Source organism: Cannabis sativa, chromosome 2 (assembly GCF_029168945.1).
Source record: "Cannabis sativa cultivar Pink pepper isolate KNU-18-1 chromosome 2, ASM2916894v1, whole genome shotgun sequence".
NCBI lineage: Eukaryota > Viridiplantae > Streptophyta > Magnoliopsida > Rosales > Cannabaceae > Cannabis > Cannabis sativa.
Window position 1 is genome coordinate 23,201,951 of NC_083602.1, and position 25,955 is coordinate 23,227,905.

A 25,955-nucleotide genomic window follows, 5' to 3' on the forward strand; every position below is an offset into this window, starting at 1 on the left:
TCATCAACAATCATCCCATTCTTCTCAAAGGTAGTGATTCTATTCTCTAATTTTCTTTTCTTCAAAAAGGAGTGAAAATACCTGGTATTATCATCACCATTCTGCAACCAAGAAACTTTACTCTATTGCCGAAGAAAAACAGAGTATTGTTTCAAGGCTGCAACATACTCAAGACTTTTCACTTTCTCTTCCTGAAGCAGGTTGTTGTTGCTCGGGTCTCTGGCTAGATTGTCCTGAGCTAAGATAAACTCAGCTTTGCATTGATTAAAACGATGCTCAATATCTCCTGCCTCCTACCTATTGAACTTCTTCAAAATATGCTTCACTCTCAGTAATTTCTTCACTAAACCGACAGTGTTCTTAGTGTCAGAAGAATTGAACAACCTCCTTAGAGTTCTCTCTCTGAAGTTACTATGTAATACCCAGTGATTGCAGTATCTAAAAGGTCTCACACCCACACTACCGATTCTATTGTTTTTGACAATGCAATAGCTATGATCTGAAGTGCACTCCAATTTAAAGCAAGCTTCAGTGTCGGGGAAGTGGTCCATCCATTCTTCATTAACAAGAACTCTATCAAGCTTTGAGAAAATTCTAGAACCAAGATCATGCTTGTTAGACCAAGTGAAGTAAGATCCTGAGCTTTTGATCTCATCCACTTGGCCTAAAGCAAGCCAATTCTGAGCATCTTCAATGTCTTTAGCCAAGACTTGCTTACCCCCATTTCTATCTTCAAAGCAGAACATCGCATTAAAGTCTCCAAGGATTAACCAAGGCTTATTAACCATCCCTATTCCTGCCAACTTCTCAAAAAGAGACCTCCTTTCCAAAGCCGAATTACTGCCATAGATTGCAGTGAAGTAAAATTCCTCCACCAAGCCTATCACTTTCACTCTACTGTGGACAAATTGGAAATCCTCCTCTATGATCTCAACATGAACAAATTTCTCTTGCCAAACTAGAATTATTCTTTTACTAATAACAGAACTCGAGTAGAACTCCCAGTTGGGAAAACTAGTAGTCACAACCTCTTTAACCTTGTCATGCTTTATTTTAGTTTCTAGAAGAGCACCAAGGCCTACTTTATTCTCTCTAAGAACATCCAAAACCGATCTCTGCTTATCCCTTTTATTCAGACCCCTAACATTCCATCCCATTATGTTGCAGACTTCCATGGGATATCAGTATTTTTTGTGACCAATTCTCCATCCCCAGATTCGGCTAGAATCTCATAATCATTACTAGTGGTTGTCTCTCCCCAATTCCTAACAGCTTGTTTAGAACCTGTTTTATGAGGAGTAATCCATTTTGAATCATCAAAGTTGTTCCCAACTCTAACCTTCTTCTCATGAACAGCATCAGCTATTGTTTCTATTTGGCAGACCCTATCATCCTTAGCTATCGTTTCTGGCATTTCATCAACATTAGACACATTCTTCTCTACCATAGTATCCTTATTTTTCTGTTCACCAGCCCCTTTTTTCTTCCAAACAATCGGTCCCTTCTCCTTGTTGCAATTGGCAATAATATGTCAAAGAAGACCACATGCCCCACACTTTGACGGAAGCCATTCATATTCAACGGTCTGTTCTGGAAGTTGCTTTCTCTCATTGATATATGCTATTGTTTTAGGTGGACAATCTGAAATCTCAATGTCCACTAAAACTCTAGCATATTTAATCATAGTTCTACTTAAAGTGACCTTGTCAACCATAATTGGTTTGCCAATGGTACTAACAAGCGCACTAAGATTGTTTCTACCCCAATATTGCAAACCAAGTCCATTCAATCGCACACAAACAGGGACTGACTTAACAATTCTCTCAGCATCCATATCTGCCGTCCAGGGTCTTAGAATAACAGGTTTTTTATCAAAGTGAATCACCCCTGTTTCTAGTAAAAGGTCCCTTGTCACCGCATCTCTGAAACTAACAAGAGTGAAACCCGAATTCATTCGCGCAATCCTCTCAACCCCCAGATTACCCCAGATTCCTTTAATAAACCCCTCAAAAACCCTGAAAGGGGGGTTAGCCCGAACACTAAACAAACAATCGAATTTTTCCACAGAGCAGTCTCACTTTCAACCTCATCCAAATCTAATTTAGCAATCGATTGATCCCCTACTTTCATAGGTTCAGTAAATTCCAGTTGGGTAGAAGGGGTAAAAACCTTATTCGATTTGAATTTACTCCAGATATGTTTCGATTTGGCATTGAAATTTGGTTTCTCAACTTCCTCAGCCTAGCTCACTGACTTCGGCAAGATAATCGGACCGTCGTCAACTGGATCTCCTTCCAAGTTCTCGCTCGAGTCGAGAAAAATCTCAGGGGTAGGCTGTTCGTCATTCTCGACTGGGGCAGGCTGTTCGTCTATCGTGATTGGGGACGGAGTAGCTTCAGAGACATTATCTTCGATTTGGATCGAAGGGAGATCGGAGGTATTCTCGACATCAGTAACGATTTTGGCAAGCTTCGAAGTCGCCCGTTTCTTCTTCGCCATGAGAGGAAGCGGAGGACGTCACACGCTTCTTTAGTTTTCTTATAGGGTTTCATTCTTATCAACTTATTTATTTATTATTTTATGTTTTTTTTATTATATTATTTATATAATAACAAAATACATCAAATAACAACTGCCAGCCTTACAATTTTTTTCTTTTTTGCCATACATTAATACAAATGAATCAAATAATTATTATTTTTTAAAAAATAAACTATAAAGTTGCTTTAGTGACGCGCAATGCGCTTTGGTATATATTTTTTCAGTCTCTCCTAGAGTGACTAGGTGAACATTTTAAATTAAAAAAATTCATAAAATTATTAGCATTAATCTTTAGTGACACTTCACATTTTTAGTGACTCAAATTATAAGACACTAACATTGAATTTTAGAGACTAATTGTGCATGTCACCAAAAATTACTCCTAACCTTTTAGTGACCCACACAAATGTGCGTGTCACTAAAGAGTGTCACTAAAAGGCAAATTTTTAGTAGTGACCTAATTAAATAAATACAACTAAAAAATAATAATTTCATAAGACTCAAAAGCTAGCATACTAAATAGAAAATGAAGACAAAAACTAAACAAACTTAACAAACAACAAACTTTCATTACTCTTTTCATGATAAATCAAGTTTTATTCCAATAAAAAATAACTATATACCATAGAATTATTAGGAATCTTGCCAGAAAAAATTAATGAAGCAGGAAAAATGAGGAGGAAAGTTGCTCGGTATCTAATCCTCAATGGGGTTATGTACAGCTCTCGATGCCACTTTTAACATTTTTTGCCAATAAAGAAGTTCAGTGATTATTAGTATAAATTCATGAAGGCTTCTACAGAAGTCATGCTGGGGGCAAAGCCTGTCCAAAAAGATACTCAGACAAGGGTATTTTTGTCCTAGTACGATCGAGGATTCAATGGACTAATACTCAGACAAGGGTATTTTTGTCCTAGTACGATCGAGGATTCAATGCACTATGTCAAGAAATGTTTCAAGTGCTAAAGATTCTCAAAGAACCTAAGAGCTCCACTAAATGAGCTCACACTAATGCAGTCTCCTTAGCCCTTTGTTGTGTGAGGAATAGATCTCATTAGTCAACTCCCTAAGGGAGAAGGAGGTGTACAATATGTCGTAGTCACAATCAACTAATTCACTAAGTGGACATAAGCTGAACCATTGTCGACAATAACTTCCAAGAAAATCCTCTACTTTTTTGTTAAAAACATCATATGCCAGTTTGGACTCCCACAGAAGATTTTGTCAGATAATGAGAAATAATTTGATAATGACATGTTCACTGACTTCTACAACAGACACAACATCATTAAAAGCTTCTCCGTAGTTTCTCACCCTCGAACAAATGGGAAAGTGGAAGTCGTAAATAAGACCCTCAAGGACACTATGAAAAAACATCTAAAGGAGGCAAAAGGTGATTGGCTTGACTTACTCCCAAAGGTACTCTAGTAACACAGGATCACCGAGAAGACAACCATCAAGCATATACCCTTTGCATTAGCCTATAGCTATGAAGCAATGCTACTCGTAGAGCTTGAACTACTGTCCCATAAGAGGACATCCTATGACCAAGAAGTTAACCACACCTTGCTAGTAGAATTCCTTGATTAAAAAAAGAAAGAAGAGACCAAGCCGACCTAAAGCTACATGCCTACTAGCAAAAGGTTGCCAGGTACATTAATAAGCAAGTCAATGAAAGAAAATTCTTCGTAGGGGACATAGTGCTTCAAAGATTATTCCTATATACCAAAGATCCTATGGCATGAGTGTTTGGACAAAACTGGGAAGGTTCGTACCAAGTTACAGAGATAACAAGTAAAGTTGTGTACAAGCTTAGTAGCTATAATATGAACATGGAATTACTTTTTCAACCAAGATACTAGAATGGAGAATATCTTAGAAAGTACTACCAGTGAGAAACTTGTAAAAACACTACTCTTTAGTAGTTGTTCCCATACAACTCACTGTATAGGAATTAGTGTAAAAGAGCTAAGTTTCCATCACTATTCAGTGATGGCCCCTGCTCAGCATGTCGCGTATTAGTAGCCATAGAATGAGTTTTGGAAGAAAACTTTAAATTTGTAAACTTTTAGAACCAAAAAACGTATGTTGCACAGCAACAACACATATGTAAGACCAATTAATGAATAAAAATGTTATTTTAGTTCAATATTGTGTAAAACAACTTCTTAACAAGATAACATCGTAAAGTTAATCTTTATTTTTCTTAGTTCCACATGCATACACATAGGTCTCTCCAAGACAATGCACAAGCAAAGATCTATAGTACTTGGTGAATCACAAGTGACCAAGAGACAATAAATCTGCTAAATCACTTGGAGGCACTCACATCGTACACCATTGAACAAGCACATCAAACTTAAGCAAAATTTAAAGCTTTGATAAGGAAATAATTGAAGACTAAGTAATTGCAAAAGGAATACTTCAGATTATACATAAAAAGTGTAAGTCCAGACACCTACCTATCTGATAAAAGAATTTAAAGCCAGGATTAAAGACCGCCTGGTTGGTCATCTGCTCAAAACTAAAGGCCCTATAGGCCATACAAGAACAAAAAATAAAGCATGAAAAATAAAAGCATAAAAGACATAAAATGTAAGTCTCTAAATATCCTCAAGAATAATCATAGGAGTAGGTGGGTTTAAGTCAATTGTGTCTTGGATAGGTGGAGATTCAAGGGCAGGCTCTGCAATCTTGCTAATAGGAGGCTGGCCAGATGGCACCTCATCCATAAGATGGTCGACCAATGTTCTAGTAGGCTGGCCAAAAGGCACCTCAAGGGTCTTGTCGGCTAGTACCTCCTCACTTTGGCCAGCCTGGTCTATCTGTGGCCTATTCTCATACAGCTCCCTCCCTCAAGCAAGCCAACTCTCATAAATGAGCGACTCCATGTACTTCAGATTGACGTCAGGGTTATGCAGAGATACCTCATAAAGAACCTCCATGGACAAGTCTAAATACTCATCCCTAATCGCCTATTGCTTATCAAGGGCCTTCTACTTTTCTTGGAGAGCTACCTACTTTTCCTAGAGAGGTACCTGCTTCTCCTTTCACTGCTTATCCAGTTCATTCTTCAGCTTGGAATTATCAGCAGTTAGATTTGTCACCACTTGGTTACGAAGACCAAGTAGTTGACCCACACCCTTATATCGATCTTGGATCTCCCTTAGACGGGTCGATGATAAGTCCAAATTAGCATGCACCTTTGTAAGATCAGCTTTCTTTGCCCTGAGCTCGACATCCTTGCTCTCAAGTTTCTTCTTTAAAGCTGTAGTAGACCTCATAACCCTGACATGGGCATGGCTAAGCTTCAGAAAGACCTGAAACTAAAAAGAAACAAAGTTAGAAAAACTGTACAAAAAGGCTTGCTTAGACAAAGTTAGACAAGTAAACAACTTACAGAGGTAGCATCTTTAAGAGTGCTCACTGTCAAGTAAGCTGGGGTGTCAACATCCAGCTCCTGGAGTTGCTCACCAACGCTTGGCTAGCATTTGCTAATATAGTTGTGAGAAACATATTTTTCCATCTCGCCCGTAGTCGAGTAGGCCACCCGACTGTGCTTCTAGGCTGACTTGCCCGATGGTCTCTTAGGAGGAAGAGGAGGAGGGGTGCTCCTCAAAGGAAGATCTTTAACCATGGGTTGGCCGGCTGGTGGAGGACCAGGAGGAGGAGGAGGCAAGTCAGACTGGGTCACATTAAAAGACCCGACAGTCCTGGCCACCTTGGCCTGAGCCGACCAAACGAAGAGCTACCTGAAGATCCCCTCGCCAGTTTTTCATCCTGGAGCCCATATCAATAAAAAGAAAAATAACAAAGTTAGAACACAAGTTATAAGTATTAAATGCAAGTGAAAGTAAAAAAATTACTATTGTTTGGAGGGCTGTTCGAGAGCCTATCATCCTCCAAAGAGGAATCATTAGAGTTGTCCTCAGAAGTAGTAGCCTTGCCTTTGTCTTTAGACGTAGGTGGTGGATGGATAGGCTTGATAGATTCTTATCCTTCAGGCCTGATCAACACAAGGGCGTCCTTAATCATGCCTCCCCATGCCAAATACTGTTGAAGGTCCCATGCCCTCTTGGATACTATTCTAACAATCTTGGCCAGGGGATGTCCTCATCAAACTCACCCTTTTCGTGCTTAGTCGTAGGCCTTTCCTTTTGGCTAACCACCTTCATTGTAGGAGCATCATCTGGATCTCCAGAAGGGTTTCCAACACCCTTGGTATCTTGTATAAGAGGTTACAGACCATACTTCCTAAAATTCTCCTCATAATCCAACCAGTAGATGTTGTGCCTTTCCGTAGGGAGAGACAGGATACGGTTGGCTCTATCCCTCTACCTGAGAGTCAGGATTGAGTGAATGTATGTCAGGACCTTCTATAAGTGATGATGGACATATCTGACATCCCAAGCGATGAAGTAGCTCCAAGAGTACTTCCAAATTTAAGGCACGGAATTGGATAGTAGATGATGTTCCAACTGAGCTCTAGTAGGCCTATCACATCAGATTCTACCCATGAGTCCCCTTTCCTTGATTTTATCAAGCTTGCTAGCCGATAGGAAGGATAGAGAAGATATCCAGTGCTGTTGATCTATGTACTCGAGGACCCATGGCTCGGGAGCCTCTTCCTCAAAATGGTCTACCCCAACCTTTGAAGGTTGACCCTTGGCATTTAAAGGTCATCCAACCTCATCATAAGTACCAAGGGTATTGCACTGGATCATCCTACAAGTCTTATACTACCTCCTAGTAGTACTAGGTCTGATAGCAAATTAAACCTGCTCAGCCTCAAAATCACCATCTTGATTGGTCGAGGGTTCCTCACCCTCGCCAGCAATAGGTTGCTTGGCCAAAGGCTCCTAAACCTGGTTGTCCTTGGTCTATTCAACTTGAGGTTGATCAGCCTCCTCAACTTGTTGGACAACAAATTGTTGCACTAAGAAGATTTGTGTCTAAATCCACAAACAAATGTGTACCCTTCTTTAACATTCTCAAAGGCAATAAAAAATTCGAGTGGACTAAATAATGTGAAAATGCATTCCAGGAGCTAAAGAAGCAATTAGCCCAACCACATGTGTTGTCTAAACCTCTCGACAATGAAGAGCTAGGTGTGTACCTTGCAGTCACAGAGCACGATGTAAGTGTTGTCCTCAGAAGAGAAGAAGGCGGTGTACATCATCTTGTGTACTACATCAACAAAGGGCTATTCAACGCAGAGTCGATACCCACTCATGGAGAAGGTGACCTACAACTTGCTTTGGCCTCCAAAAAGCTGAGGCCCTACTTCCAAGCACACCCCATAAAGGTGTACACCGATCAACCACTATGACAGGTTTTGTAGAAACCTAAAGCATCAGACTGACTACTCAAATGGGCCATAGAGCTTGGCCAATTCGAGATCACATACTAGCCAAGAACAGCCATAAAGGGTCAAGCCCTTGCAGACTTCATGGCTAAATCCACCAACTCAACTCTTGAGGTCTCTCAAGACTCAGGAGAACAGTAAGAGCTATAGAAGAAGTGAGAGCAAGAGCAGCAACAAAATTCTGAAGATCTAACATGGAAACTCCATGTTCATGGAAGTTGCACTGACCAACTGTCCAATGTAGGTATTTCCCTTACAACACCTAGGGGCAACAACTGTACGAAGCAATCAAATTCAGCTTCAAAGCCTCAAATAATGAGGCTCAGTACGAAGATCTAATACCTAGCCTCAAGCTGGCACATGAAGTGTGGGCTGACCACCTAGACATATTCAGCGATTCTCAACTAGTTGTGAATCAAATCCTAGGTGAATACACTGCTCGAGGTGACAAAATGGTGGCCTACTTGAGCAAAATCAAAGACTTGTTAAGTTGGTTGAAAGGCTACACAATCAAGTAGATCCCCAAAGAATAGAATGCAACAGTAGATGCACGTGCCTGCCTAGTTAGCAGTACCATAGCTGACAAAGTAAACCTGGTTCCCATCCAGTTCCTAGAAGAACCCAACATTGTCATCCCAGAAGAGATCGACATGCTAGATGACATACCAACATGGATGACACCTATTGCAGCTTACCTCCAAACCAAAGCCTTGCCAGAAGACAAAAACGAGGAAAGCAAACTAAGAAGAAAAGATGCTAGGTACCTGAACCTAGACGAGATAATGTACAGGTAGAGTTTCTCTATACCTCTCTCAAGGTGTGTCACCAAAGCCAAAGCTAAATGGCTTCTGATAGAGCTGCACGAAGGCATTTGCAGAAATTATGTCGGGGGCAAATCTTGTCCAAAAAGATACTCCGATAGGGGTATTTTTTGCAAACAATGATCGAAGACTCAGTGGATATGTTAGAAGATGTGACAAGTGCTAGACATTCTCGAAGATACCAAGAGCTCCACCCAATGAGCTCACGATGATGCTGTCTCCTTGGCCCTTCACGGTATGGGGGATTGACCTAATTGGTCAACTCCCAAAGGGAAAAGGAGGGTACAGTTTGCTGTCGTCGCAGTAGACTACTTCACCAAATGGCAAAAGTTGAACCCCTGGTGATAATCACCTCCAAGAAGGTCCTTGACTTTGTTGTCAAGAACATTATCTATCGGTTTGGCCTTCCTCAAAAGATTGTGTCAGACAACGGCAAATAGTTTGACAGTGACATGTTCACTAATTTCTGCAACAAACATGGCATCATCAAGAGCTTCACTGTCATGGCCCATCCACAAGAAAATGGGCAGGTAGAAGCTGTCAACAAAACCTTGAAGGACACCCTGAAGAAGCACCTTGAGGAAGCAATAGGCAACTAGCCTAAACTGCTCCCAGAGGTCCTATGATCGCATAGGACAAGTGTGAAGATGACCACTAGGCAAACTCCATTTGCTCTAGCTTATGGCTATGAGGCGATGTTGCCTGTAGAGCTAGTGCCACCATCTTACAGAAGAACAACCTATGATCACTAATCAAACAGCACCCTGTTGGAAGAGTCCCTTGACGAAGTGGAAGAAAGAAGAGAACAAGCACACCTAAAGTTGCAGGCCTACCAATATAAGGTAGCAAGGCACTTCAACAAACACGTCAAGAGAAAAAAATTCTTCATAGGTGACATGGTGCTCCAAAGAGTGTTTTTAAACACTGAAGACTCAGCAACAGGAGTGTTTAGACTTAACTGGGAAGGCCCTTATCAAGTTATAGAAATAACTAGTAAGGGAGCCTACAAGCTAAGAAGGTACAACAAAAACATGGAGCTCATTCTCCTACCAAGATATTGGAATGGAGAGCACCTCCGCGATTACTGCCAATGACCAACTTACAAAACTCAACCCTAGTGTAGCAAATCTATCTACTCAAAAATAGAGTACAACAAGCGCTAGCACCCACGGCCCTCCTTAGGTGTGATCTCCTACTGTTCTTCAACAGTAGCCTCTATTTTTATAGGTGAGCAGGGGTAGCCACCTGTAGATTCAATTTATGTAAGTTGCACAGGAACAAAGACCAATCAATGAATAATTGCATGTTTATATATTTATTGTGTATATGAACCACTTGCTCATAGATTAACTTTTCAAAGTTATTCTATTAGTTTTACATGCGTACTATGGTACCCTCGCAGGGCAGCACCCAAGCAAAGTCTGTGAAACTTGGTGAATAGAAAGTGACCAAGAGACTTGTCTCCATGGTCACTTGGGGGCACCCATACTATACAATGCATCGAACTAGCACAAAGAACTTATACAGAGAAATTTTAACTCTTAGTATAAGCTACAAAACCCGCCTCTAAGTCGTGCAGGCATACTTTGGCTTGGCAAAGTAAATTCAGACCCTTACTTGTCAAGGCCCTAAGAAGATAAGCAGGATTAAAGACCGCCTGGTCGGTCACACAATCCATGATAAAAAAAGAACCAGGATCAAATACTAGTAGTGTTCAAAAATAGAGGGCTCATGGCAAAAGATACGAACATGAAGATCCTTGGGATGAAAATAAAATAATATTCTAAAAGGCCTCAGGCCACATAGACATGAAAATAGTATTCTAAAAAGGCTCCTGGCCACATAGGACATACAGTTTCAAAAAGGCCAGAGGCCACATGGAACGCAATTAAAGTGATTAATGCTCCTAAGCTAAGAAGCAACATGCCTTAAAACAGCCACAGGCTACACATAACATGAAAACTTAAGTCTATACTATACAAACATAATGTTGAGTACTAATAAAAATTCAATCTACATGTGTGCAGAGGCAGTAGGAGCTGAATCTAGAGCTACCAAGTTGAGATCTATAGAGTCTAGGCCAGCCCCATCACCACTATGCTGGCCGGCCTGGTGGGCAACATCCTGGTCGGCCACCTCCTCCACTGGTGGGTCAGCCAACACCTCTTCATGGGTACCTGATGATGACCCCTCTTGATAAGCTGCAGTCTGATCCATCTCCATCTCCATCTAGTTCTCAAATAATTCCCTCTCACGAGCTAGTGTTTTCTCCACGAAGGTCGGACTACCCATGTATGACAACTCGGCTTTGGGGTTGTGCAGGCGGAACTCATAAGTAAGTTCAGAGGAAAATCAAGGTAATACTCCTTAATGGCCTGTTGGCCCTTAAGAGCTTCCTTAACTTCTTCTTGTGCTTCTCAAGATCTGTTCGCAATCTAAAGATGAGAGCAACATGGTTGATATTCTTGGTGTTCCTGGCATTCAGCATAGTCTCCATTCCCGAGACCATTCTCTATTTCTCTGCTAGAAAGACCTCTAACTCGACATTAGCTTTATCCTTCGCGGCAACAGATGCCTCCAAGACCTTTACATGCTCTTGGAAAGCATCTAAAGACCCTCTAGAGCTATCACGAGCTAAACTCAGCTTCATTAAGGACTAAAAACAAACAAAAATAATGTCAGTATCCAACAATTACTTTGGGCCACCCAGTCCTTTCCTTGGACTACCATGGCCGGCCAGCCGGGCAGAATCCTATATGGATGCCCAAGGCCGGCCAGCCACATGCAAACAACACCATGGTCGGCCAGCTTATACAACGCCAAAATGATGAACAAAGCTGGAAGTGCAACTCACTAGAGAAAGATCCTAAAGACTGGCAGAGTACAACATGTAAGGCACACCATCACCCAACTCTTGCAATGCATCATCCAAGAAAGGGATGGCCCTCTCTATGCGCCGAGTGGCTGACTCAACAGCCTTCTTACCAGCAGCTAACCCTACCCTTCTACTGGGCCTCCTGGTACCTTGGCTGGCAGGCTGAACTATAGGCTGTCCAACGGGGCAGACGCAGGTGGAAGAGGAGATAGTGATGGCCCCTAGCATCTACACCGCGAGAGGTCCTAGCCACCTTAGCGCTCACTCGACCGGTGGGCTCGTCAAAAGGCCCACCTGGAAGACCTCTCATCTGGAAGACATGCTTGTGAAAAGAAAGTAGCAAAGTCATAATGCATTCATAAATATTCAACACAAGAACAAAGGAATGGCGTTATAAACTATCAAATACCATTGTCGTCAGAAAAAAAATCTATCAGAGTTCATAGCTACATCTTTGCCCTTGCCCCTACTTGTGGGTGCAGGGCATGTAGGTCTATCAGAAACTTGGCCTTTAGGCCCAATGCGAAGAGAAGCATCACCAACTTGACCCCCATGGGACAGGCGCCTACAGAGAGCCCTCTCTCTCCTCTCTAGATTCTGTATAATATGAGACAAAGGTTCTTCTTCATCATCCAAGTTAGGACCTTTTCAATCTGTACGGCAGGCCACACCAATACCTGGCACTCTTACAACTTCAGGAGCAGGGGATACAAGCCATGCATCCAGAAGTTGACCACACTCGTCAACCGAATAATATTTCTCTGTTTAGCCGACAAAGAAAGGATATGATTCACTCTATCCCTTATCTCCAAAGTAGGGATAAAACATTTGAAGAGCAGCACCAACTGAAACTCGTGATGCAAAATTCCATGAAGGCCTTGTGCCATAAAGTATTTTTTGGCATACTTGCCCACTTTTGACATGGGCTTGCAATTGGTGTCACCTAGCCGTTGGTGACCAAGCTGGCTGAAATAAAAATAGTTGGACGTGCTCTGCTTCGGTCTAGACTTCAACTCAAAAAAGTATCCAATCTCATAAGGAGTAGACGGAAGCCAACCAAGCTCCCTGTACAGCACAAACATCGCTGACAAATATTTAATGCTCTTCGGCATGAGCTGAGTTGGGCACATCTCGAAGTAGGCAGCAACGTCTAGGAAGTAATGATGAAGCAACAACACTGCCCTATGTTCTATGTAGCACCCTGACCATGACAGCCAACCGGTAGGGGTCTGTGCGCCCTACAGTTCTTGTGTGGAATCTCACAACGAACACCCCCAACAAGGCCACTGGCAATGACCTTGTCAAAGGCCTCACTAGAAAAAACAAAAGCTGGCGAAACCCACCTTGTCTTATGTGGCTTTGAATACAATATCTTCGGTACGGGAGATTGTTCTAGGACATGATCTAGTCCTATTACTGAAGGCGCGCTAAGATCATTCAGCGGATTGCCTAAGGCATCAAAATGGCCCAATGGACGGTTAGGGAGGATAGAGCATGTCCTATATCTCCTCCCCTTCACTGGAGTAACCTCTTCCAGCTCGGATTCCACATCGGAGTTGCTAGTCTCCGAGTCCACATCTGGCTCAGCCTTGACAGGAGGCTGAGCAGTCTCTTCACCCAATATGATTCGAACCCTTGTGGCTACCATGGCCACATCTGGATCGTACGGAGGAGCCCTACGCAAAGTTTTCTTTGTCCTTACCATCAGTACGAGGAGAGTAGAAGACCTACACAACTGCCACCTCCCCAACTCAACACCGATCCCTACCTAGATGGAATAAATAAGCGGAGGCGAGCAACCTGACAAAGCTACAAGTATATATTCAAGTCAACTACACTCAACGACATCTTCTAAGAAAAATGAAGGGTACAAGGCTGACCAACGACCAAGTATCGTCTTAGGTGCAATTACCAAGACACACAGTAAGTCCTAAGTTGCATAATTAACTATAATGGACTCATTATCTAGCCTTATACAGAGTTTCCAATAGATACCACACATAAGGTCACAGTTGTATATGCCTCCAATGTCGCCACAAGACTCTAACCGCGGTCCAAAGAGGGAGAAAACTGACTGCTCGCTTAGAGCTTAGGACTTGGCCAGCTAGGGTTCCATGTCCTAGAGGTCGACCAGACCCCAAGACATAGCTTAAAGGTCGGCCAGGAACCCTAGTTCCACGCATAGGCCGGCCAGCCTTGGGACACAGTCCCCATGGCTAGCCAAACCCCATGGAAGCCATCCATGGCTGGCCAAGCTTCAAACAAAGCCTCCTTGGCCGACCAACATGTGCATGGATCAAAACACGTGAATTTCAAGAACTCAAACATGTTCTGTATGTTCTTCGTGTTCTTCGTGACTCAAAGAGCCAAGAATCACAACAAAGGTCAGATTTAGTTCTTTTTCATCTAAAAATCACGCATTGTTCATCCTAAGGCTATCATGCGAATCAAAACACCAAATAGATTACAATCTAATGTAAGAATCAATGCATGTTCAAAACAAGAAATAATGTTCACGCATTCATATCAAATTTATTCAATCAAGTCAAAGAGAGGAAATAGAAAGCTAACATGAAACTAGATTCTGACGAAGATGAAGACAAGAAGTTTGGATTGTTGAAATAACATAAAATCCCGAGGAGATTGAAGCCTAGAGTTTCATCCACTTAGAGAGAATGAGGGCTTTTGTAACACCCTAACTATCTTAGGCATATTACGTGATTTTTAAACGCACTGTGCAGCTCGTTGCTAATCTACGAGGTTTATGGAAAAACGTGATTAATTAAAATTTTGCTTTTTGATTAAACTTGTAAAACATATTACAAAAGACTCGGGATCCCGATTATAAAAATATTTACAAAAAGTTTCACTGTTTAACTATTACATCAAAATAAAAGTCGTCTAACCACAGTTACAAAAATTCAGCCTTGCTGTCCCGAGGATCGTACGCTCTAGGCCTAACCGCCCCGACATGTACAATCTCATAAGCTCGCTCACGGTCCATCAGCTATAGCCTTGCCTTTACCTACACATGAACATAAACTGTGAGTCGACAGACTCAGTAAGAAAAGCATAATAATATCATACATAATACTAACTGCCGTGTCCAACACGATACTGAGTCCCGCTACTGCCATGTCCAACATGGTACTGAGCCACTACTGCCATGTCCAACATGGTACTGAGTTTTGAACGTTCAGGGGACGGTACTATTGACAAATATCCTCCTGATCGGTCGAACCGGTCATACTCCGGCTGCTGGTCATACTCTAGCCTGTACCGACGGGATAGGTCAATAGCACTGAACCACCAACCAAGTGTCAGCCTGATCGGTCGAACCGGTCATACTCCGGCTGCTGGTCATACTCCAGCCTGTACCGACGTGACAGGGTTGGATGGTTCGAAGCCTAAATACATAACTAATGTAATCTAGCAGGCTTCCTACATGCACGCTAAACATGTAATCTACATATGCATACTGTTATACTAATCTTACCTGGATTCCGATTTCAGGTGTGCCGGTCAACCTGACTGGAACTGAAGCTGAGCGGCGAATTACTGGCTCCTAAACCATAAAAATCACAACGCTATAAGTGACACGCTAAATCACTTCCCGGGGACTAAAACTAAGAACTAAAAGTTTCCCTATCGATAAAAAGCATGGCAATACCCCTAAAAATCTAAAAACGAGGAAAACTAGGGTTCGGAAAAATTCCCCAACCGGCAGACCGGTTGCCCAACCGGAATTCCGGTTCTGGGAATTTCTGAACCCTCATCCGGAATTTCGGATGCACAACTGGAATTCCGGTTCCTCGCAGGCAGCCAACTAAAATTCTCATAACTCGACCAATTCAACCCCAATTGGTCCCAAACTTTCCAGACCTGTTCTAAACTATCCCTAGAACAAATCCAAGGCATCAAAACCACCCAGAAAACACATATACAAAAATCACCATTGGAGCTCAAGCTTTGAGTTCCAAACTCAAGCTTGAGCAAATCCACCTAACATGCATCCAAACCTAGTTAATTCTACTCAAATAAGCATAATATCACCTCTGAAAACTAACAAGAACACCCAGCAATTTCACAGAAACAAAATGAACCATTTCTTTCAAAAATCACATATTTTGCATAGGAAATTCAAAGTTTTAAACAACACCACTAGCATGCATTAAAACCTATATAATCCATCCATTTAAAACCTAATTAAGCTACTGCAAACAACAATTAAGCACAGCAACAAACAGCCATACAATCTAACATGCAACCTACCATTTTCATATCAAAAACATCAAGAACACAAAGAAAGGTTGAGAACCACTTACAAGCTACTAAGGATCACAAAATCTACACAAGAATGATTGAATCACCAAGAAAAACTCCTCCTCCTTGCTGCTCAAAGATGGCCGAAAAGAGAGAGGCTTGAGAGAGTTTCTTTTGAAATTTTCTTTCTTTTTTACACTTAGCATAATTTGTAAAAATTGGAAAATAAACTAAAGCCACTTAACTCATTTACTTCAGCCAATAAAATACACAAATAACATTTATTTTTTCCATTTCATAAAGCCACAAAAGACAAAACACTAATGGGGCAAAAAGACCATTTTGCCCCTCCACCATAAAATCACATAAATCATACTAAAGGGGTATTTTTGGGAAATTCTAAATTCCCGGCCATTCCCGACATTCCCAATGTCTACAACCCGTCCCCAAACTACTAACATACTAAGTTGTGATTTCTACTGAGCCAAACGCCGAGTTCCAAAATACCGGGCACCGGAAATGCGAAATATAAAAACTACTGATAACATAATCATGCATTTCTGAATTCCATAAATAACAGTAATAAATTATTTAAATAGCTATAAATAATTTCATAATTAACATAAACAACTGCTAATTTCCAAATTAACTAAGCGGGCTTTACAGCTTTTTTCAAGAGCAAAATTCTAGTGAGAGAAAGTAAAAGTGAAAAATAAAAGTGAAAAAAAGGGTTTTCCCCCAAAACTTACTTATGTACACGTGGGCCCCCCTTTTTCTCACTTACTTCACCAACTCCCCATAAAGGCACATAAAAGAGTTATTTTTTATTACACCAAGACCAAACAATCAAGACAAAATGCTTCAACATGCACTTTACTCAAAAGTAATCGTAGTCATGACAACATAAATTTTGTTGGTAAAGTTTCTATCCGTACAGACATCTGCACAAGGACTTGGGGGCAAATATTATCAAAATTTTTGTCCTCTTGACGTGGCATACTTACGTGGACGAAACCTGTGCCACGTGGTAGTACAACTCACTAAAAGAAAGGCCAATTCAGCATCCAAACCAATGAAGACCCCAGCACTCAAACGAGGATCAAGTGACAATCCAACTCGCTCGTGGGAGCTAGCTAGCCACCCCTAGCCGGTCCTATGACCGGTCAAGCCAGGAATAGCTTCATGGCTGGCCAACCTGGCTAGCACAAGGCCATGGCCGGCCAAGGATTGCTCAGTGGGTCCCACATGACACACTTACACGTGGGCATCATAATTGGGCTACGAATTGGGACCCAAAAGCCCAACATATATGCTGAGACGTATCTAGAATACAGGGGCATTTTGGTCTTATGTAAATATCTAGCTAACTATCCTATTTTCAAGGAATTTAAGTTGTAAACCTTTGATTTAGGCCTCCTATATAAAGGCCTTAACCTATAGCTGAAAACGTAAGTTGCTTAAGCCTCCTATATGCTAGAAACCTCATATTCTCTAAGTGTCAACTCTCTCTATCTCTCCCTCACTCTTTCACACGCCCTAGCATAGGGCTGTACAACACTCTAGGATGCCGAGCACTCGAGTCTGCCAGACTTTGATCCATACATTGTAATCTTAAAGGGCTCTATAGCAGATCCCACCTATACCGATCTGGATAGTGATTCTCTCAGTATAATACAACTAAAAGAGAGTAGGTCATTATTAGCTATCACAAGGGGGTCAAATCTCTATAACAAATCTCATTGTCTATTATTTCTTATTCTAAATTTGTGCACACACATGACAAGCATCGGGCATGTCGATTTCGCTATCGGTTGATCACCTTTTAGGGTAAACACGATGTAAGATTTATCTTGACTCAGATCTAGCAAGAACTTCCCCCTCTGGGCTAGGTATGTTGTCATCCTAATCCAATTCGAGATGGTCTTATCTCAACTTGTCCCATGCATACTCACTCAGTCATTTGAAGTAGGTTGTTTCCTCTCTTCCTCTTCCTTCTTTAGTGGGCCCCTATTGGGCGAGTCTCGACTCGGTCACCCAAAGCGAGTATTTGTCTCAGTTGCCCTTGGTGGGTCCTACTTCAAGTTAGCATACCTAAATTGTTTCTCAATTGGACCCAAAATAGCATCCTAGCTTATCTTTTCATTCTTGTCATTTCTTCTCCCTTTATATGGGTCTTTTTTATCTAAATCATTGTGGGCTTTTTATTGATCCATCCATTTTTCCTCCCAAACAGTAACCAAGGTTGGGGTTTTAAATTTATTATTGTATTTTTACCCGACTTCAACATTATAAGGCATGTACCAAAGGATCAATTGTCATTATCGAAGAGCAGTATCAAACATCAAAGAGTTATACAGTCACTTGAAGTATCCCTATTGGTAGATTGTGTTCCAATAGAAATTAGTCTTGTAAACAAGAGCTTGCCGTATGAACTGTATTTGGATTATTTTAAAAAAGAAGCAAAAGTGTGTCAATATGAATTCGATTTGGAGAATTTTTTGTTACTGTTACTACTCATTTATCAACAAACAAAAAAAAGTGACTGTTGTGTACAATTAAAATTATGGAAGAGACATTGACTTTTGAATCTTTTGTCAACAATTTGTATATCTCATATCATATTTCCCATCTTTTATTCAGGGTGAGAAATAATAAGGACAATGAGTATGGCAATCGGACCCACAATGGTGGCCTCATTTCAAAATAAAACACATATGGAGTATTTGACTGTTTGACTTTGGTGTCAATACTCAAAAGTGTGAACCAGTTGTAAAGCCCTTTTTAACCTAAAGTTGGGATTGTCCAATATCTCCACTCTTGTGTTGTGTTGTTTGTACCTCGAAACAAGTGAAAATGGGCTGTGACCCTCAAATTCTTAATCATTGAATAATACATTACTAGTAATTTTTATGTTTTTTGGCTGAATATCATCATCCATCCCTCTACTTTTATTCACTCTTATGATCTTTCAGTTCTGTTTTTTTTTTTCAGTTTCAAAACATACAATTCAACATATCTTTTCAACAGCAAAAACAATCTTTTCGTCCGTCCAACTAGAGTACATATAAAAATACCCCACAATTTGCAATAATGAAAAGTAAATTCTAACTAGTAATGACAACTTTATAAGTTATAACATTAGTAATGACGTATATTTAATTTTCACCATAAATATTTTGGTGTGGATCACATTACTTTTAGTTGTGTAGTTAAGATTATTACAGGTCACTGTTTAAGTGTTTTAAGTGTGCCACAAACATTACTCTATAATTAAATATAAACATAATGGGGTTCATCTAGAGTGGATGTGCTTGTCCCCACAATCCCACTGACAGCTGGATCTTTAATAAGAAGAAGAAGAAAAAAAGTAATTCCTATATGAAATCACTCAAACTAAAGGCTTAATAAGATCATTTTATGAAACTTTATTGTGATATCTAACTTTAGAAACTCAACAAGTAAAAATTTATTATTGCTCTGAAGGCACAAAATAATTTCCTACTTTTCTTGCGCACAAACATCTATCTATATACTATTTACGTAAGAAAATAAAAATAACACATTTACAAGATTATTTTTAATTTTAACTTTTTTCTTTTCTTTTTTTATTATTTTTTTTTTAAAAGAAAAGAATGACAACATAAAATTGTGTTACTCCTATAAGCATTAACCATCATCAATACCTTGTGCTCATTGCTCATACCTCCCTTTATGCAATATTTTGCTGTAAAGTGGCAGAAAAATTTAGAATGTATGGGATTTCTCCTCTGTGTTCATTTGTAAGGATCAACCCAACATTTATCCTCTTGAACAGCCTTTTCCCATCTTTTCTTGAAAATATCCAATTCTATGTATGATTGCCTTCTCACCTACACATATTACACAAAACAATTTCTTAAGTTGATCTAACATAAGATATCAATCTCCAATCAAATTGCCTCATTGAATCATAATAAGTTTATATTGTTCTTGTTTGGGAAGTTTCAAAAGAAGAATGTAACTCATAAGTCAAAACTTACATCCACTCTGGGGCCCTTAAAATGGGAATGAGAATGGGATGGTGCCTACAAAAAAGAAAAAGATTAAGGGGTTTTAGGTCCAATTGACAGTGAAAATACAGTGAAGATGTAGTGTAGAGATCGAAACCTTCTCTGTGCTTGAAATATTTTTTGTTTTAACAGTGTGGCCTTTCGCTGAAAAACTTGTCTGCATCGGAATATGTTGGCAGTTATTTTTGGATTATGCACATGACAAAACATGAGAGGTTTACATGGTTGATAAGATACCATCATAAATGACATCAGACATTTTATGTTTGAAAAGAGTTTAGATTTTTATCTATGTATATGATTATTGTGCTTAACGTAAGATGGGAATTTCATGTATAAAAAATAGTCAAAATTACCAAGTGAAAAGTTAAACATAAAGCTCAAGAGAAGATGGAGTGTGTCCCAATAAGAATAGAGAGTATGATCATATTTCTAACCTTATTTCCATCACCACCTCCACCTCCCAGTGTAGGGCGACCATAATGAATTATGTATTCAGCATCAACAACACCAACATTATTGGTTCGATCACCCTGTCAAGAAAGAAAGATAAAGAATACTTAATCAACATGGTCTAGCCAAAATGATCAATGAGAAGGTCAAAGTAATGCAACCATTTAAGATAAAAATAATATATCAGAAAAAACATGCCTGTGCACAGTAACCAAGCTGCATATCTAGACCCCAAGCATGAATCAAGTCATTCTGCAAATAATCAAACAAGAAGGTCATTAAGTCAAAATTAACATTCACGATTCATTTATTTTACTGATTTTACATAAGAAGAGTTGATTCATGACATGTCATTGTTTTTCTTTTGTTTTGAAATTAGTCACTCTCTCTAATCCTACACTATTTTGGGAGCATAAAAGAGGACACTATAATAAATGCTATGTTAGTACCCAGGAGGGAGTCAAACATCCGACCTGGGAGCGAACCACACGCCTGAGCGTTTGAGCTACCCCTGTCAGGTGATTCATTTCATTCTTAAAACAGAAAAGAACTCACTTGGATCATATACCATACACAACGCCAAGCAGCTCTTGAAAAAACAGGGGCCATCATTTCAATCCATCTGCAACAAAAATCTTCATTTCATATTATGGTGTAAATGAACTTATATTATAGCAGCAATACTTTTACAAAATGTACAAAGAGGATCCACTAAAGTTATTTCAGGAAAGAAAAAAAAAATTCCTATCTTGGTTAGCAAGATAACACTATTATGGTGTAGTACTATTAAGTCTGAAAGCTGAAAATTTACCCAGTGCATGGAGGAGCTGTACTGCTGCCATCACAACCTTTCCCACTTTCACCATGCTTGTAAATTCTTCTGCAGACACAAACAGTGAAAAATAAGTAAGCCTTCATACTAGAGAAATAAACTACACACAGGCATTTCTCTTAATTGGTCAAATGGTGGCATTAAATAACCGCACCTAGAAATGATTTTAAGCTTAAAAGAAAAAAAATAGTCACTCTCTGCTACTTGAATCTTGAATAATTCCTTGTACACAGTAAATAGCAATTATCTGACAATACATATGAAGGTAAAACCAAAATCCCTGTGAACTTTTTCATACTTTTCTTCACATAAATTTTATTGTCTAAAACTAATCATGTTTTCAAAGATGGTGTCCTTGTGATCTGTTTTTGTTTATCATAAGAAGGACAACATTACGTTGTGCCATACTTCTTCAAATGTAGCTAAAAGTTACGAAATCTACAACTTGCCACGCTGATAATATGGAATTGTTACTAATACCTGTGGACTATCTTCCTCCCCCGTGCAGTAATTTGATGATGCAGCTCTACTGATTTGGCTGGATCAAGTGCAGGCTGTGATATCTCAAGCCCTTCACTTTGAACAATAGATATATACCTAAAAGATTTTAAAAGAAGGGTAAATACCATTTTGGACCCTGTGTTTTGCAAAAGTTACAGATTGGACCCTGTGTTTTGTTAAATGACAAAATGGACCCTGTATTTTCTAAAATATGAGCTTAATTTTTGACAACTTTTTTTTTTAATACAACCAACTTGAAGACAATGCTTAATACGAACAGATACAAAAAATGTAAACAGTTTTGTCATAGCACTTTTAGATCGGATTATAATTAAACTTTATTTTGACAAAAAAAATCAATTCAGGGTCCTATTTGTACTATTTTAGAAAATACAGGGTCCATTTTATCATTTAACAAAACACAGGGTCCAATTGGTAACTTTTGTAAAACAGAGGGTCCAAAATGGTATTTACCCTTAAAAGAAATATCAACTAAGGTGTTATTTTTCAATCCTTAATGCAACTAATTTAATACAAACAAGGTCTAAAGAATGGATTTAAAGAAAAAGGGTTTAAGGAAATTTTATGTCTGAACTTCGGGTGCTAGCTAACATGTGATAAAAGAGTGAGTTTTTAAGATAAAAGATATGCAACCCTCATAATCTGAATATGGTACGTGATATAGAGCATTCATAATAGGAAATACAAAAACACAAATGCATAAACATGAGGTGACATGACATACCTTTGAGGACTGAAACTTTCTACTCCAAGGTCCTCATCCCAAAGGAAAATGTAGCCATATTCAGCCACTATATCAGGATGTAAGAAACGTTTGGCGAACCACCTAGCATCAATGGCATCATCACACGATAAATCAGGTTTGAAAACTGCAGCTTCCATTTTAATAAGGTTAGACTAAAAGTTGAGAGAAGTACCATTTTGTTTGATTGATTGCAGATACATGTAACACATGGTCACACCATTCATAACTCTTCCATTCATCAAGTTTACCATCATAATGGAAGAGCATTACAGCAAAATTATTGGATAGAAACTGCAAAACAATGTGTAAACAGGAGGAATCATTCACTTGGATACAGAAAGTATAACTCGTTAATTTTAGAGAGCAAAAATTTGCTTCTTACCTTTTTAACCATTTTATTGATTAAATCCTTTTGTTTTATGCCAACAGCCACAGCAAATAAGTTAACCTTAGCACTTTCATTTTTCTGGTTGAAAAAGGATGCAAATCAGTATTGACAAGAAGCCTTGAAAACAGATTTAGAATTCTCATACTTAAAGCAATCAATGGACTAGAATAAGTCATCTAAAATCATACCTTTGGAAAACCCCACAAAGGCCGCATTTCCAAGTTTGAAGTCTTGGATACAATACCTTCGGGTAATGCCTCACTCCCATTAGGTCTACATTGGTTCTAAAGGGACAAACAAATGTGAATAACAACGTCCCAATATTTATGTACATTAATAATTTATGTTGTATGGAAGAAAACACACCTTGCATTTGTTGAAGTTAAGATTATGTAGAGTATCAGTCATTCCCCATATTGATAATTTCTACACAGAAGTATCAAAAGAGTCATTACAAAGTTTGAGGGACTTAACTATAGACCAGATTCTAAGAAAGTTTGATCTTATATTTACATAAAAAAAAAAGTACAAAAAGATGAATAGAAGAAATAAATACCTCTTTGTAGATTGGTGCTATAAAAGCATTCCCTAATAAAAAAACTAGACATAGCAAAGAAGTTGCAGGAACAAGGCTACAAAAGCAAGACCTCCTACTGTGTGAATCAGCAAGTAAAGATACCTGAGAAGAGGAGAAAGAATAAACCAAAAGCCAAATTTAACTACATAAACAGAACTTTTCAGTGTTATCTTGCAACCCCAAAAGTACTAATTCTGTAAAAAATTCTTATGGGTACTGACAAAAAAGATTCAATAACCAATAATTGAAATTAATAAGAGGAAATGCAAAGATTCAGGAGAGGGACAATATATTGCTTGCTCTTTATGAGAACACAAATTGTTCAAATTATGCAAAGAATAATTATGTTCAAATGGGTAAGGAAACTTATGCGTGAATGAAAATAAAAGAGTACACTTTCTTATTGATGAGTATATATAGCTTTAATGTAATGCCGATCAATGAAAACTCAAAAACAATTTGAAGAAATAACCTAAGCCTTTGTGTACAATTACAGCAAAAAGAAAAATACTTTATCACAACTTAAGCTGATTGGTTTTGTCTGTTAAAAGTCATAATGTGCTGGACTCACTGAAACCAAGAAAGTAAATTAGGATTTATTAGCAGCATCGAAATTAGTGTACTTAACCAATGAAGCAAACACATGCAAAACATATCTATCTATGTATACAAATATATAAATATATTTATGGGATTTAGGAACTGATTTTACATAAATTCTTGTTACAAAAGGCAGAGAAACGACATATCTGAAACCCAACAATATAATTTATACGTATAGATATCATTTGTTTGGTGATGTTCGGTTATTAAAAATCTAAACTTTAACTACCAAAGAAAAAACAAAAAACAAAAAAAGAGTAAAATTGGAAAAAAGACAGAAGAAAGATGAAGATGGGTACTTACAAAATCAGGAGACTTCATTTGATTATCTGAAACTGCCAAGACCCCAACACCGAACAACAATTACTATTACTATTATAATCAATATATGCCCAACACAACCCAAAAACGTGTTCTTTGAAGCATTTTCACCAATGGTCGAGGATTACGTTACTGGGCACATATCAATCATCACAATTATGTATAATATATTCAAAAGAAAGAAAAAAAGAAAACGTGGAACAGATGGAGTTGCAGAGAGAGAGAAAAGAAGATATATAATTGTAAAGAGAGAGAGAGAGAGAGAAGGAGAGAGAGGCAGAGCGAGTAAGACGGGTAAATTAAACAGGTGCGGGTTTTGGGTTTGAGTTAGGCCTATCTTAACTCCATTTTTTCTACTACGAGTCAGTACAAGACTAAATCTCTATATTAATATTAATATTCATATTAATTGTAATTATAAATTAATAATAATTATGGGAAGAATAAAGGAGCCATCTCTTTTCTTTTGATTAAAATATCTCTTACAAAGATTTATTAGTTTGTTTTTATTCTAGTCGTCTCGTCTTGTTCACGCCACGGTTTGGTGTTTTATTCTATTTTCATTTTTTTTATCATTCACTATAATAATAATTAAAAAAGAAATAAAACTATTCGTATACATTCTTGACTTTTTTATTTATTTCAAATAATAGATTCTTGGTGCTATCTCTTTTTTCTATTATTATTTTGGATATGACTGTGACTTTCAGCTATGATGATTTTTTAAACAGTTTGTGTAACAAATTCATACAACAACGTCATACTATTTTTATTTATTTATTTTTTTCTGAAAGGAACTATTGTCTTAGATGATTATAAGATATGTACAAGCTAACAATCGTGGTGTCTGATATTGTGATTTTTTTTCCCCAACAATTGATAAGTAGCCAGAAATAAACAAAGAAAAAAGAAAGCAAAATGTGCATAATATTTTGATTATGATTTTTAAACAAGTATAAAGTTGGATTCTTTTCTTTCCTTGCACGCCGGGAAATTAAGAATCTGCAAAATAAAAAAGGGAAAATAACGGAAAGAAAAAGGGAAAAGCAAAACCAAAACAGAATACTTAATTTTCTATTAGCCTAATTAGCATTTTATTTGGGAAATTTGAAATTCCATGCTTACAATTCCCTAAATATTTTTTCCTAAATACATAGTTATTAAAATTGGTCATATATGACCACATTACTAATATCCCACAAATACCCCTCCCATTTCAAAAACTAAAATTAAAAACTCAAAACTACTCTCTCTCCCTCTCGCTGAACGACGCCACAGCCTACACCCACATCCCACGACGCCACAGCCTTCACCTCCGACGACCACCGACCCACCACCACCGATGGCACCGCACGACCACCGGCACCGATATCGACCCCCACCAGCACCTGTATCGACCACCTATATACTATTTTTAGCTGTATTTTTAAGTTAGGATGTCAAATTATTAGCAAACCTATCTGTAGTTCTGTAATCACCGCTCTAGTAATGTGGATTAGAAAAGGCAATTAGCACTAATTTTTATTATTTTATTATTATTTGTGAATTAATTTAATTGTGGACCCCAATATTTAGAAATAAATATTAGAGTTATAATTTC

General features: G+C 38.7%; 2 protein-coding genes across 3 annotated transcripts; both read right to left on the bottom strand.

Annotated features, from left to right (window-relative positions):
* Positions 1 to 1,531: 1,531 nt before the first annotated feature.
* LOC133034204 (uncharacterized) lies at positions 1,532 to 2,499 on the bottom strand. The gene is made up of 2 exons (XM_061109245.1): positions 2,255 to 2,499; positions 1,532 to 2,039 (listed from the first exon to the last, which is right to left on the bottom strand). Exons 1-2 carry the CDS (start codon positions 2,497 to 2,499, stop codon positions 1,532 to 1,534), a joined length of 753 nt encoding a protein of 250 aa, XP_060965228.1.
* A 16,808-nt stretch (positions 2,500 to 19,307) lies between these two features.
* LOC115720628 (uncharacterized) lies at positions 19,308 to 24,872 on the bottom strand. Of its 2 annotated transcripts, XM_030649792.2 has the most exons (15): positions 24,338 to 24,872; positions 23,411 to 23,533; positions 23,221 to 23,280; positions 23,043 to 23,138; positions 22,849 to 22,932; positions 22,639 to 22,757; positions 22,446 to 22,547; positions 21,680 to 21,796; positions 21,179 to 21,247; positions 20,923 to 20,989; positions 20,566 to 20,619; positions 20,352 to 20,447; positions 20,012 to 20,071; positions 19,885 to 19,929; positions 19,308 to 19,734 (listed from the first exon to the last, which is right to left on the bottom strand). In XM_030649792.2, exons 1-15 carry the CDS (start codon positions 24,353 to 24,355, stop codon positions 19,639 to 19,641), a joined length of 1,206 nt encoding a protein of 401 aa, XP_030505652.2. In that variant the 5' UTR covers positions 24,356 to 24,872; the 3' UTR covers positions 19,308 to 19,638. The 2 variants fall into 2 exon arrangements, with proteins under 2 accessions (XP_030505652.2, XP_060966290.1); XM_061110307.1 differs by lacking the exons at positions 19,885 to 19,929; positions 20,012 to 20,071 and having other exon boundaries at positions 24,338 to 24,718.
* Positions 24,873 to 25,955: the final 1,083 nt, after the last annotated feature.